The following is a 15,805-nucleotide window of genomic DNA, read 5'->3' on the forward strand; positions in this document are numbered from 1 at the left end:
TTCAAATCACAAAGCAATTATCTGAGACAGAACTTGGTTAAGTCATCTTATCCCCACAGATTGCATGATTAGTTCTTCAGCTCTGTGTCAATCAAATTTTTCAAATCACCTACCTCACTTTGTTTTCTGTTTAAAAAACCCTTGCCAAGTTACATTTTAATTTGAATTACAGTAATCACATTTTTTTGATTTCAGAGTTAGCTTCCTGTGGGTAAAACACAGAAAATATTAAACATAGCAAGGGCATCGGGATTTGTGAATGCCAGAAGCAGAGCTACCTGCTGGCCTTCTTTCTCACTAACATCCACTGCTAACAGACCCAGAGCAATATGATCCTCACTCTAAGTTTCCAAGGAATTTCAGCTCCAAGTTCCTAACATCATATTATTCTATGTTCTTTAACGTCCATAAACTCCTGGAATCATTCGGAAATCAGAAGGCATTCCAGACCCAAGCAGCTTGAAAGCAGATCCTCCTTATTCAGAGACTATCTCCACTTAGAATTTCAAAACGGGCTGCAAAACCCTGCATTCATTCTCCGAACTTCCCACCTCTGAAATTCCACTGTCTCATGATGATTCCCAGTACCACTGCTACTTGTACCACCCCAAGCTAGAGATCTGCTAAAAGCAGTTCTGTCCTTATATTCTGCAGCTACAAAGAGATTTCAGAGACGTTAACTAGACTTGTCAAACAAAAAAAAACAAGGCTTACACATACTACTCTTGTTAAAAGTTGACTCTACTAACAAGCCTTTTAAGTTTCAATCTGAAAAACAATCTTTTTCTTCAGCAAAGCCAGGTTTCTATTTGAAATGCTAAGCATAGCAAACCTTAAGGGACTGAGCAGAGAAAGCATGAATCTCTAGCTCATGACTCTACCATATTTGATGACAGTCTAGTACTTTTATTCCACTTCTAAGCACAACTCGTAACAGTCAAATCCTGTGTTCTGACTCATATAACTCTGCCCAGATTCTCCTAAATGTTACGAGCAAGATGTATACAGACAAAACACGCTTCTGTAACCAAGATGCTCCTTCGTACAACCAAGAAGTGCTGCAGCTCTCAGAGAGGACATTTCTCTTCATCTCTGAAAATTATACCAGCAGCCAGTGGTTTTCTAGGCGCAATTACATGTATTAGAGTTTCACATAATAAAGCTAAGTAATTGTATCTTCAAAACCTCTATTGCAACAGGAAAACAAAGAAAACTATCTGAGGAATAGAAACTTGCATTACCCTGAATGCTAGTCAGGGGTGTGGAGAAAGGGTCTTTCCATTTTAATTGAAAGCAGAAGCAATCATTGTATTTCACTCCTCAGCAGGCTGCCAAGCTTTTGCAAAGAGGCCACACTGCCAAGCCTTACTCTCCCAGTCCACTGACTGGGGATCAAATGATGTCAGGAAGGAAGTGACAACCCTGAAACAACTTTTGAGAATTTTCATAGAATCTGATGCAGCTTCTCTCTTGAATTTCTCTCTTGGGAGTTTTGCAAGTAATGTAAAATTAAAATATCCACAACACATTGCTAAAGAACACAGCTATGACTTATTTTTAATTAAGAAGTTGAGCAATAATTGCTTTGTATTACAAGCTGTTGGCACAGAGGCAACACGGATGCATTCTGATTCTCTCTAACGTGCACATTAAATTACAGATTGAAGAATATAGTTCCACCAATGCCTTTTTTTCCTAAACCTTTCTCTGCTGCATGGTGGCCAAGCTGAAAACAGGTTTTTTACTCCACTGAATATGAACACAGCAGCCCCTGTAAAGACAGTGTGATATGATTATTGTAAAGCTTCCTACTTACATTTTTATTTTTATTCTGCATGTTCCAAAAAGCATTACAAACTTATGGAGTAGTCCTATTGCAAAATTCAAGATAGAAAAAAGCATCAGTTCTTCTGGTGCCAGTAGTTGACTTACTAATTTTTCAACTATATGAAGGAATAACGTCTACAAGAGTAACAGTTTTATATTTTTCAAGCTTGGTCCTACAGACTGCACAGAGACAACCAACACTACACCAGAATGCTGAAATAATATCCGATCTTATCCGACAGGAAGGCTCTTTAATCAAATTAATTCAAATTGGTCTAGTTGTGACCCTGTCACATAGGCAGAAAGCTGAAAGTCCAAAGCAGTCAGAAATGAGACATTTTCAACATCTTTAATCGTGATGCAGGAAAGGGGAAAAACAGCAAATTAGTTAACAAATCCTGCTAGACTGGATAGATTTGAGAATGTGGGGGAAAGACTTTTGGAAGCTAAAAATACATGTGCAAGAAAGATGAAAAAAGCAACCTTTAGAATACATGCACTCCATCTGGAGAAAAATAATCCAGAACTATAGCAGATGAGAAAGACAGGGGTGCAGTGATGTGGCACAAGCCTGAAAAAACGAGAGAGAAATTGTACAAAGTTTTCAAGGCACCATAACAAAAAATGTAAAAACTGTAAAGCCCTATATAAAAGAAAAAAAGCAGCTTGAGAATATCCTGTGGGGCTCTGGTAAGACTATACTTATCACATTACGTACATTTAAACATATTCCAGACTGAGGAAAAAAATAGCTATTTTGGAGAGAATTCAGTTGAAAAAAAATAAAGCTGGAAGATTGAATTACAAGAAAAGATTAAGGGAATACAAAGCATTACTTTACTAAATGGTGACTAAGAGTAAGGGTACAAGACTTTGCAGAGTGTAAGAGCATAGGAAAAGAAGATATGTTTGAAATGAAGATGATGAAATAAGCAGAAGACATTGCAACGGAAGATTCAGACGAAAGCTTACCAAATTAGCTAGTTACAAAAAATGTCTCCGAAAGGAATGGCTAGAAGCACAGCAACTGCAGTTTAGAGCAAACAAAGAATGGATGAGAGGAAAGAATCCTACCATAGCTCTTTATGGGAAGAGACAAGATTTTAGCTAATAGGGCTTCTCCATCTTAACTTATTATGATACATTAAGACGACTGTAGGAAGGGACACTCCGTATCTGGCAGTGGAAACTATATATTTCACTAGGACCTGAAAATAACAGGGGAAAAAACAAACAAAAGAAACCAGTACCAGGGCATACTAGACTGTTAAAAGGATCTAACAGGATACTGAATCCATGTATTTAGTGATCTTATCATATCCAGACAGACTTCACAAACCATACCTGTGAACTAAATTGTGCTGTTTTCACAACTGCTCTTTAATCTTTCTGTTTCTTACCTTCAGAGACCCACACCAGCAGGGTAGCTCAGAACCAGGGCTAAAAACGTGCTGACTTGGTTCACTAAAGAATCTTTATTATCGATCTTACCTTGCCTCATAACATGGAGCAGGTGATGAAGATAAACAAGAATTTTACATCAGCTGATAAAGTAGCTTGTGTAACAACATAGCTGAGATGACCCTCTATGAATCACGAGTACTCTGAAGATCAACTACAGTTTGAAGTTGAATCAAGCCATTTGAGCCAGAGACAAGTCTCTCACCAGTGGTAGGCCATTAGTCAAATGCTTTAGTGCAACCCTGATGTATATTAGGAAAGCTCTGTCCTTTAAAAATTGGAGATATAAACAGAGGGAAAAAAAGCCATTCGGAGTGGAAACAATTCCACTACAATCAAGTTATCATCAAAAGTGAAAAGGTTTCATGTCCTGAAACAAAAGTCACCTGAATATATGGCATAAAACTTGTATCCAGGCCAAATTTCAGCTTCAGAAACCATCTAGTTCCACCTCCTCAACACTTTTTGTGCATTATTAACTGGACATGGCTTTTACCATCCTAAACTATCACTAAACAGCTGCTGCGCTCTCCTAATGAACAAAGCAAGCAGTACATGTTCTCTTAACTCTCTTTGCTGGTTTGAAAAAAGATGAAGGTTTTCCACACATAATGAATTAGTCAGTGCGGGTCATAGTTCAGTTCCCCCAAAGCAAGAGTACAGAAGAATAATTCCATTCCTCAAAATAGGCCTACATATACATAGAAAGCTCACTAATAATTAGCCAACAAAAGCCTATTTGCCAAAAGCATGGTAAGCCTCTCCTTCAGTCTGCAAGTCCAATATGAAGCTTAGCTTCTGCCCTTATCGAAACCACTGGTGGCAACTCCTCTCAAAGTTAGCCCTTTCAGGAATGTCAGGAAATAATCTAGAAACCTCAGCTGATAAGCTCCCTCAACAAAGCCAACCACAGTGCCACAAGATAAATGCCTATTACCCCCCAAAAGTACAGAACATCTACTAAATACTCTGAGTGACATTTAGACTTATGCTACCGCACACAACATTGAGTATTTTTGTCGTCATATCTGAAACCAGAGTAAAGTTTCCCAATTCTGTTATATTTATGGTCTCCTGTCATGTTCGCATACCTCTGTGATAAATTCCTAGACATGTTTATTATTTAGTGGGCCTGGAGCATGTTACTTTTTTGCTATCATAAACGAGCAACTAACCACTAGGCTAGAGCTAAATCAACACGGTATCACTGACAAAAACTTATAGAAACAGAATATACACATACTCACCCTCATAGAGGTTTCTCCACCATGGGGTTGTTGCAGCCTGAAGACTTGAGCAACCATGTGTTCTGTGGAGGGATGCAACAGGATACGTCGGGAAGCCAGTCCCACCATTACATATCTGCCCATTGGAGACAGGCTCACGGAAATGGCGTTTGGGCCTACAAACAGAATAGCAGTTACTTCTCTCAAAGATTGACATTCCTCCTGACAGCTTATCCTCACAGCTACTTTAACCCCTTCAGGCCTTCCCATAACATACAGCATACTAAGATCATTCTTATAAGGGACACAGAAGAACGAAGAGACCTGCACAAGTACAAATTTTGCAAAACGTTTCCTTGCTGCAGGTATCTTCCTCTAAGATGATAAAAGCTCTTAAAAGTTCTTTAAGGAATAAAAAAAAACATCTTGTAGCAGCTCCCCCCTACCAGCACTTCATGCATCCAGGCAGTATCACAATTTTCTCCCCAGAATCAATGTATTTGTGGCTGGGGGTAGGCCAATAGCATATTTCCTGTGACTCCAATAGACAGGTACTGACATTCAGACTGTGGCATTTCTCACTGAAGGCTGATTTTGAGGTAACTTCTCACAGCCCCACCCACCGACTCTGCCTTCTTGCTGCATGCTTACCAAATCGCTTCGTATAAAGCATCTCGCCCAAGTTATGGGGTGCCAGAGAATACACAGCCAGTATCCCTTCATCGGGGAAGCCTCGTTGGCTGCTGGGAATGAAGGCTGCGAGTAGCTGCCCATCTGCAGAGATATCGCAGCTAGCATCGTTGTAAATCTTGCAGTTCTGAACAAGCACGTTCACGGAGGCTGGAGAAAGACAGGAAGAACAATTAAAGCACTCTGGTTCAACAGAGAATTCAAACCTGATGCTGGAGTCAAGACAGTACATGGAAAAGACACTCAGGACATTTAGCTTCCTCCAAAAGTTTATACCTGGATTAAATGTAAAACTTTCTCCAAAACGGAGATAAAACACCACAATGAGCCCAAGGAATGAAATCTGTTCATCTCCTGAAGCCTTCAGCCAAGAAATAGTGGCGATTGCATTTTATCAACCCCTTCTTTCTTGAGTATAACATCATCCTTTGCAAAGGACAGCACAGTTTAAACAAGTCCCAAATTGTGACTCTTTGACAAACTCCAGCAGTGGTATCACTAGAAACAGTACACCTTAATTCATTTCCTCTTCTCGTGCGGAGCCCCTGAGTTCCACCTCCCCTTATCTCCAATAAACAGGAGGTAAGGGAAAAATTCCTCCCCGCAGATACAGGCATTCCTTTCTGATCGCTGATTTTTACACCGATCTTGGATAAAGCAACCAAGAAAGGACAGAAACTTCTCTAGCCAGTCCACCATTTAATTGCCCCAGTATTTGAGGCACTTGCGCAATCGGTGAAGAAACTGTTTAGCAGACAAGGCAGCAAGCAGCATTTCAGAAAAAAAGTTTTACTTTCAGCTCTGCCGATGAGCTGCTGGGTGACCTTGAACAAACCTTTTCCCCTCTGTGCCTTGCATATGCAGCCTGTGAAGTCTTTGGACTATTACACCTTACTACAAACCTGTGATATTCCTACTACAACAAGGTTCCACTGCTTTTTGGCATCATCTACACCAACAGCTTGATAAGACAAGACAAGAGTTGTGGTGTTCACTTCCCCAGCTTAAGTTTAAAAGCATTTCAGTTTTTGACTAAAACTGCTCTAATTATTCCAGGAGATTTAGTGTTGCAACTGAATACACTATTTTAGAGAGAGTGATTTCCAGATTCCAGTATTTTCAAAATCAAGAGTCTAGAAGTAATTATAAAAAAAACAATAGAAATAAAGCTCACATTTGCAGTATAGAGGAATCGCATGCCGTTAAGACTGACAGCCCATCTCACACATTGAATCTGCAGCATCATGTGCAGCACTACCTTAGCTCTTACAGTCCAGGAGCTCTCTTCTAAACATTAAGACTATGCCCAGCCTAGAGGCAGCTTTGATTTGTTTGGCTAAATTGCATATGAGTTTATGAAGGCACTTCTTGGGCTATACCCCTTATTAGTTTAGTAAAAAAACAGTGCCAAAAATGCTTTGTACATCTGAGAGTTTGAACTTCCAAATCAAATTAAGGCTGTACCTCAACATTTTAGAAAACCGGCACTGCTGCCAGGAGAAAGAATCCATGTCCCTTATTTCCAACACTTCTGTGAAAAGCTACATCCAAGATGTGATATGGCTGAAAAATTACCGACTAGTAATTTTGTCACATCTTAGCCAGAACCATTCCCTAACCTGGTCTGCCCCATGGCCACACAGACACTTGCAGCAGCAGGAAAAGACATGATGGGAAGGGAGCCAGGACTGATCCTTCTTCCAGCTCTGTTGATTTAAAGCTGAACCTTAATCTTTAGGTTTTTTTTCTGGTCTAGAAGACATTCTTTCTGGGAACTGCTTTCCTATATGGTTAAGTATCAACTTCTACTGTTTCATTTAAGAAATTCCAATTTAAAAAAAAAAAAGATGAGGATAAGAAGTGGACTACTTAATTACATTCTGTACCAAACCACCTACACCTGTACTCTAAATTTACTCAGCCTTTTTTTCAGTTTCAGAGCTGCTAAAAACAGTAATTTTCAGCCTAGTATAAACAGAAAGGTGCTGAACAGAAAAAGGTAAATAATGTAGTCACTGCCAGTGCTGTAATAACCTAAAATGCTTTTGGCCCTTCAAAGAACAGACAGCTCAAAAGATGACAAAATTCCTGAGCGCTTAGTCTAAAGCTAGTTGAACAGAAAGAACACAGAGTAAAGGTTAAGGACTGAACTACCTCAACTCAAGGAGGCAGAATTAAAATTTGCATTTCAGAATTAAAATTTGCAATTTTTTTTGATAAGCTTCACTGAAGTACTCTGCCATCACAAGAGAAGATAGGCATCCACACATGAACTACAGTATATGCAGTGAACTAGCTACAGGATACATGACAACAGGTTGCACTACTGTAATCCCCAAACTAGGATGATTTCCAGAGTTCTTCAGAGACTCATTTCAAAACCAGTCCTATTTATTATTTTTTCAATTGGATAGACACAAGGAGTGGAGCTGGTTGGTGAATTCTGTTGATAAAGTTGGGTAACTTCACTAACAGAGCATTATCAGACTACAAATGGAGAACTGAACTTCACAGAAGCATAAAAGAAATGAAATGCAAGACTTCTAGAAGTGTGTTAACACTTCTAAACTTCTGCTTTGTCACTTGGAAACAACAGAGGATCAACTTTGGTGATCATAGCAAGGACTGAGCCACCCACCTAGCATAACAGTGAACGAGATGGCAATCCTGAACTGCACTGGGGAGCACGTTCACCAGGGAAATGTCAATGCTAACACAACATTGTGCCGAGACCACATGCAGGATACTGAGCACGGTTTTCGTTAGCCATGTTCAAAAAAGATTAAACCCTAAATGACAGCAAATCCAGTAAATAGCTATAAAGATGACTGGGGGAAACGCAAGATTTATTTTATGGTTTAAAAAAGTGATTGAGAGGAAATGGGATTGCATTTAGAAAAAAGTTCCAAAAACATAAGTGCCAGAGAACATTAGTCATAGTTCTCTTCACAAATAGCATTGACAGGTGAGTAAGTGGGTAAAAGCAGCCATTAAGTTTAGAAATTAGATTTATTTATTTATAATCAGAGTAGTAAGACTGTAGAATAGTTTTTCAACAGAATTGAAAGTGGCAAAGAATTTAACTAATTTTAACACAGAATAAGAGGAGCTATAGGATGCGCTTGCCTAAGACAGCAGGGAACTAGGCTCAGTGGTTAAAGGGTCACCTTTCTCATCTATTTCTTTGGAGTTGTACTCTAATCTGCCATGATACTAAAAAAATTAGAAAAAAGGGGATGGGGACTTACTGAACAGGTGAGTATGAGGATCCTCCCAGCCAAATCTGCATTAACTACTTAAGAGAGCCAAGCAAGAAGGCCAACAACAAATTGAAAATACACATTACACAGGAAGAACATCTGCCAGAGATACAACTATGAAGCACAAAAGCCTGCTCTCCAAAACCTTCCAATTATTTGAAGACAAAAATCTAATCCAATTCCTTGCTTTGGGATCTAAGAACGATTCTGTCTCATTCTTATTCCTCTAGGTATGTAAATTATTGTTCTCTATCTCTGAGCTCAGGATAGCTTCCATCAGTTATCCACAGTTTCTCTGCTTCTAATATTGAGCATCAAAAAGTAGCATGTTTGTATACTTGCCTCACCAGACCAAAGATATGGGTGTCATTTAGCCCAGGAAACCTTCTGCACTGACCAACTCCTGGTGCAAGAAATTTTAGAGGGGGTCAGATACCAATTTTTCTGGGCACAGGCAATGTTTTTTCCTTGTTCCTGTAGCTATTGAAAAATCATAGCCTAGACAATTCTTACCTCTTCATATGTTTTTCAAGTTGTTTTATTTTTAAATAAAATATAGCTTTGTACATTTGTAATTTTCATAATGTAAGAAATGCTTAAATTTCTTCTGTACCTTTTACAGACTCAGAGACATTACCAGGTCTTGTATGTATCTTTGCAGTTCAATGGTCAAATTTCTCCCTCTCTAGCTCTCTAATCCTCCTCCTCATGTAGCTTTAACTATGACCTTTTAAAGCAATATCTGTTTTGGGTCACCATTCACCAGTAGTCCATTTATCACATAGCACTTATTTTCTACCTTTGTGTGTGTGGTTTTTTTTTCCTTCCTCTCCTCCTCCAGCACAGCACACAGAACAGTGGCTTTTGGTAAGCTCTTCACAATGATGTCCAACATGACTGCATGTCTTGTTCTTTTTAAGGTTTAATGCATATGCTGAATGCCTCTTAGCAAAACAGATTGTGAGCTCCCCTGCCAGAAGTGAACTATCTTTCCCCCTTGATGTGTGTCTGGAACATGAAACATCACAGATGCAAGTTGCACTGAACGAGAAGAGTGCCCTTTATTTCAGTCTTTCAAGATCTGATTCACACTGGCATCATGGTTCTTTGCTCTTTCCTCACTTGCAAAAGACAAGGGAATTAGGTAGCGCTGACACCTAGAACCAAAGGAGCTTACTCTGCCAGAAGAACAACTCTAAAAAAGAGGGGTAGAGATCTCAGCAAGGTTTCATCTTAAGGAACAATATCTAAGAGACTCCCAAGTCATGAGGAGGACCAAGATGTTTATGTGTTTGACAAAGCCACAGGCTATTTGATTTCTTTGAGTCTGAGGCCCAATCTATGAAAACAAAGCCAATGCAGAAGATTTTAGGGGAAAACTGCTATTTTTGGAAAACCAGTTGCAACAAGGCCACCCTTTCATCTCTTGTTTTATTTTGTTGTTAATGCAGCCATCGAGCTGAAAGAATAGATCAAAAGAAACATCAGAGAACAAATTAATCAAGCTCTTGTGCCAACTTGGAGTGCTGACACCTACAGCATAATCCCGGTTGAAGCTGGGGAAGGCCTGGAAGGCCAGCAGGACCAGCACTGCTTGCCAGAGATAACCCAGCACACAATGGAGGGTACAGGCTTCCATCCTCTCCTAGCCACCCTTATGGGTGGTGCTTTCTTAATGCATTTTTTTCCTTCTAAGTTTTTCTGCATCACACTGTAAATCAGCAAGCCGTGACCAAATCACCTTCCTGAAGTCCCAGCCGGTGTTACAGCAGAGGACAAACTCCTGACTTGTGACTGAACATGGAAGAACTAGATCAGTTCAGCCACAGTGGTTAGAAATTGAAGTAATGAGCAGCGAGTACTACGAGAAAATATATTCAAATGATTCAAGAGCCAAAGCCTTCAAATATTTTACCTGTGGAAAGGGAATATTCTACAGTGTTCACTGATTCAATACTTACCTGTTAGCTGCAGGCAATTTTAAGGATCTGAGGGAGTGACAGCAGCAGCACCTACTAGAATAATATTAAATAAATAGCTAGGGATAGCTTTGTTCCTGCTCCCAAATAAACTCCCCAGCCTAATGCCGACACGACTGACAGTTACAATCGAAGGCTGGGTCATATTCATTTTGAAGTTAATAAAATGAAAACTTGCAAAAGGAGAGAAGAAATCTGAAACTATCTCTTCTGTCTTGTAAACAGCAGAGGAAGATAGGCTGGAGGGTAAAATCCCCCAGGTCCCTGCAGAGCCATCTCCCCAAGACTTGTTGGAGTCCCCTTCCGTGCTGGATGTGGTGTCATCGAGGTCCTTGCCCTGGAGCCAAGTCCTGCACACACACGGAGGTCACAGCCCAGGGGCTCTGAGGGCACCGAGATCGCAGGGCTGCACTAATCGCGCCGCTGTCACTTGCTCAGGCATATTGTTTCAGTGGAAAACATCCTATTTCCAAACTACCTTCTCTTTGTTTAATTGTAACAGGAAGAAGAGCTGCTCTGAGATGGAGGTTGGCCACAGAACCATTCCTCTGAAAGTGGAGCTGGCAGGCAGTCCCAAATTTCAGCTGCATCATCTCATCTGCCTTCGCTCCCAAACCACTTGTGGCTCAAGTCTGTCCCAGGAAGTGCAATAGCACCCTCTTTGTAAGCAGACTCTCTCACATGACCATCTCTGATTTACAGAAAACGATGGAAAAAAAAGGAGATATTGAGGTCAAATGCTTTACTGGGAAAATAGTTTGTGTCCGAGACCACAAACAGTCTGAAAAAAATCCTCCTATCCTCCATTCCAGTGTCATACACTTAGTTTGCAATATCTCTGCAAATTTTTGCACCTGGAGCAACATTTTTACCAAGAAGCACATTGAAATAAGCATGTTTCTTCATGGAGGTCTCGTTATATAAAACTGGGCCTGGCACTCAAAAACATAGATCAGCAGCAGCACTACCAAGCATCAGGCTATGAAGGGGGAATATCAGTAACCCTAAGCTACATTAATGTCCTTCTGGTTTGGCAAAGTTGCAGCTTGCCTTTGTTTGGTGCACGTGCAAGCTTGGTAAATGCCTGTTTGAGGATGAGCACAGCTGCTCCACATTCATACACCCTTACTAGACCTTTGCAAAGGGAGATAGGGCTAATGACCTAGAAAAGCCAGATTTCGGCTCAACATCTGAAGTGAAAACACAGCAAACCCAAACATTTCCAAAAGGTCATAAATCAAGATGGACAAGCCAAGTATTACGAAGTGGGGAGTCAGAACATCTAGTGATGGGCTTGTAACAGGAACCCTGCCTGCAAGAAGGGCATAATGACAGAGGCATTAGCTCAATATCCAGCTATTCAGAAGAGATTTCAGAATGGAAGTGTCCTGGTAGAGGAGAGGGAGAAGACTGAAATACTAATGCCTTGAACAGCAGATGGTCCTCATTTTCTACAGAACTCCATAAATTATAAACACCTTGGGCATTTTTTTTTTCAAAAAAATTTTCTTTTTTTCAAAAGAAAAAAAAAATCAGCAGCCAGCTCCTCAGCAGCCAGATGAGGCCAGAAAACCTATTAGCTGCTGCACCACTCTTCAAATACTTTACAAGCTTGCAGATAAGTCCCCAGGAATCTAAGTCAGCAGCAAGATGCTTCCCCCTCTGGTCTCAGCTTTATTCTGCTCCTGGTTCTGGATGGACCATGGAAAGTATTGCCACCACATGGCAAAACTTTACCTTGTACACTGATCCTCAGCCCACAAACTTATACTAGCACTACAGTTTGGCACTTAACAGGACATGTCAAAGCACTGGCACAGTTAAATTCAATGAAATATTATGTTTTCAAAATGACTCTGCATGCTCCTTACCATGAGACAGAACGCTTCTCAGACAAAATATAAAGCACCTTTCCCCTGTATAACATCAAGGGCTATCTTCTAAAATCAGGGCTTTTATTTCCCGCCAGGCTATAAACATCACACCACAATATTCTATAAAACATGAAGGAAGGATATGAGACAAACACCAGATACTTTGTCTGGAGGAACGACACAGCAAGAAGCAGCTTTTTGTAATGGGATGGGCAACTGCTAGCTTTCCCCTAGCTACTCTGATTTCCCAGCCTCTGGGAGATGAATGGCCCCTCCTAGTTCAATTCTCTGCACTTCTGCTGCTGCAGTGTCACTGTATGTGCTCTTTCGGTGTTTATTTATTTATTTTTATTAAGCAGCAGGACAGTACTCTAAAGACAAGTCTTGGTGGATATGTAATTTTTGGAAATACAGAACAGACAGAGCTTAGTCTGGGAGAGGTTAGGTTCTACTTAGTTCATTTCAAAGGCTATCTGTAAAAACAAAAGATGTAGAATCACAGAATGGTTTGGATTGGAAGGGAACTTAAAGACTTTCTGCAAACAGAATCCCTCTTCCCCCTAAAAAGAAGTCAAGCAATAAATTTCATATACGCATAAGAGACGGCCTACATTAAAAATCACTGTACAAACATTCCTACCTATCTTCTATCTTATTTCTTCATCTCAGGCTGCCACAAACATTCCTGCAGCAGTGCAGCAAGCTATATCAGGATACCATTCTGGGTTAAAAATAGCCTTTTTAGTAATTTTAGTTTTAAATCCCCCCAAATGTCATTTCTTGATCAGCTGACTACAATCATCAAATATTCTTGCACCAGCGTAACAAGCCGCTTCCAATGCAAGAGCTAGCTTATGCCAGCACAGAATACCTGTAAAACTATGGTCTAATCTCACAAAGGGAAGGGAAAGGAAAAATACAACCACAACCACCGCCCCCACAGTAATACTGCTCATTCTTGACCCGGAAGCATCTTCCACATGAGATATGGAACAAATCATTGCTTTTGCAAGTGGCTAGAAGCTTACAACACTGCGGTAAGCAACAGACCAGGACCCCAATTATCAAAACACATTGCAGCATTTTAACTTACAGCAGTATCTCTAACTTGGAGCATCCAGACCCAATTTATTAGCAGGTTCTAATGCCAAGGTATAAAAACAATAAATACATCAATCAGTAATCCCTCTAGAAACTTGTTGGCAAAAGAATGAGTGGATGGGAGACAGATTTTTTTTCTACAAGGATTATATATTCTCATGAGATTACTAACAAAAAAGCCCGACTTACACAAGGATTTGCTGCTCGCAAGAATACGCAAGGTAAACAGGGCAGTAACAGATCTGAATGCATTTTGTTAATGTCACCTTTCACGAAAGGCTAAGTATTTTACAGTTCCCAATACAAGACAAATAATCCAAGCCCTGCAATATATAGCTACCTTCCAAAAATCTTACAGATTATGGCAGCTCTAGTTAGTGCAGACTTAAAAGAAAGTAATAGTGTCCTTTCCAACTTACCATTGCTGATTTCAGGCAGGTCAAACTTTGTGAAGTCCCACCACTGGAGCCGGTAGGTTGTGTTGGCAATGTTGCTGGCCACAGCTGACTGTCCATCCCCAATCACAGCACCTACAGAAAAGGGAGAAATAATTATCAATTTAACCCCCAAGAGATAACCCAGAAAACAGCTCATGTGACAAAACCATAAAAAGCTTTTCAAAATCCAAGACATAAAATTCTAGGTTCTTAAAGAAACCTCATTTATGGAAATGGTAACACCTAAATAAGCTGCAGAACACAGGAAATTAATAGGAATGCACTTCCTTGCAACATATTTCTGAAAGAAAAAAAGGTTGATAAGCAATATTTGCCCAGGCTCACAAGGTAGAAATCTTAATCAGATTCATTTGGTCCAAGTCCATACTGTTTACCAGTGCTAGTAAAGATGTATTTTCACAGACCTAAAGTTTTCTAGTACAGCTATGAAGGGCAAACTTGTTGCCCTGTCAAATCACACACATCTGAGGTCATATTCCTTGCTACTGCCGTAAACTCAACTCAGAAGGATACAGTACTTGCCACACAGTAAGGATTATAATAAAATATTAGCAACTCCATCTGAAATGAAGGTGAAATTAGAGTCCACTAGAGAGCCTAACCTATGTCCCTGATACAGGTAACTCCTTTTTGGACCCTCTGGAATAGCACAGAATAATAATAAGAATACCACAAATGCAGGCTGTGGGCTTTGGTAATCCATATATTCAGGGAAAGCACAGAAAAATTACTTGCGTAAGGAGAAGGGTGGTTACTTCTGCCTGGTAAGGAGGACCTAAGAGCTGGCCTCGGGATTCTCCTGCCTTTACTGTTCTGGGTGGCCCAAGCTACAGCAGGCAGGGACTGCCCTGACTCCAGGCAAATGACATGCCCCTTGCTAACCACCCTAGGATTTGGGCAGCAGCCCAAAGCACGTGGCTAAGCAGAATGCTTCAGAAATAGCACAAAGAACAATTTTCCAGGCAGAAAGGGACTGCCACTGCTAACTCAGTAGGCATACATGAAGAAAGCCCAGAGGCATTAAATGCAATCCCTATGGAGACAAGTGGAGAAAAGAAACAGTTCTCCCTTTATAGTACTGGAGTCAAAAACCTAGTGCTATTTCTGGTCTCTAAGGCCTTCAGAAGCATGCAGTCCTTGTACTACATACACACGCTGACACCCAGAGACACTCATGGTAAGAGAATTTGGTAAGGGAGAGCAAAATAAGATTGTCCCCATACACAAATGGGGAAAAGCACAGCCTCCAGGGTTCAGCAGGCTGGATTTAGGCATCTCTAAACTGTCTCCGATGGGAAGCATGCAGAAGAGTCAGTGGCTTCATTCTCCCAGAAAGACTGCCTCAGGACTTTGCTGCTCCAGCAGCATCAGTGGAAGAGCAATGCTGGGACAGCTGTGTTACTGCACCCAGCAGGTAAACTGCCCGTGCAGAGCGCTAAAAGCTGGCTAACTGCTAGTAAATTACACTGATGCAGGGGAAGATGAGATGACCGGGGTGGCTGGATTTTTACTTTCTTCATCAAATCCAAGCAGAACGCTCAGGACTGTAAAACAAAAACCGCCTGAAAATATACACACAGATGTACACATTTTCTCTGCAGAGTAGAGAACAAGGGGATCAGGGCCCATTTGGGAAGCAAATCCTAGACCAGTGCTGATAAAGACACCAAGAAGACTCCTGCTAGTCTGCTTTTTATATATCAGCTGTTTCAAGTCCTGATTTTTGGTTCTGGAGAAAGCTCAGAAATGCGCCAAGAGCCAGATTTCTGAGCAGGCAGCTTTATGCTGTGTATTCAGCTGTGCCAGGCCTGCAGCGACTGACAGACCTCCATTGTGCATCTGCTCAGCCTCTGTATCTGCCCCTGACAGATGCTCACGTATCACTGGGAGAGCAAAAGCAAGAATATTTCCTTCGCTCTCGCACATGCC

General features: G+C 40.8%; 1 protein-coding gene across 2 annotated transcripts in view; it reads right to left on the bottom strand.

Moving 5' to 3' along the window:
* The window catches only part of AMBRA1 (autophagy and beclin 1 regulator 1), a 131,684-nt gene that overhangs the window by 38,976 nt on the left and 76,903 nt on the right, over window positions 1-15,805 (bottom strand). For both annotated transcript variants that reach the window (XM_083839455.1, XM_083839456.1), the window contains exons 12-14: window positions 13,838-13,948; window positions 5,166-5,354; window positions 4,536-4,690 (exon numbers count right to left, since the gene is read on the bottom strand). In XM_083839455.1, coding sequence (XP_083695581.1) covers window positions 4,536-4,690; window positions 5,166-5,354; window positions 13,838-13,948 — 455 coding nt within the window. The remainder of the gene's footprint in view (window positions 1-4,535; window positions 4,691-5,165; window positions 5,355-13,837; window positions 13,949-15,805) is intronic.

Source organism: Anser anser (genome assembly GCF_964211835.1).
Source record: "Anser anser genome assembly, chromosome: 5".
NCBI classification, from domain to species: domain Eukaryota; kingdom Metazoa; phylum Chordata; class Aves; order Anseriformes; family Anatidae; genus Anser; species Anser anser.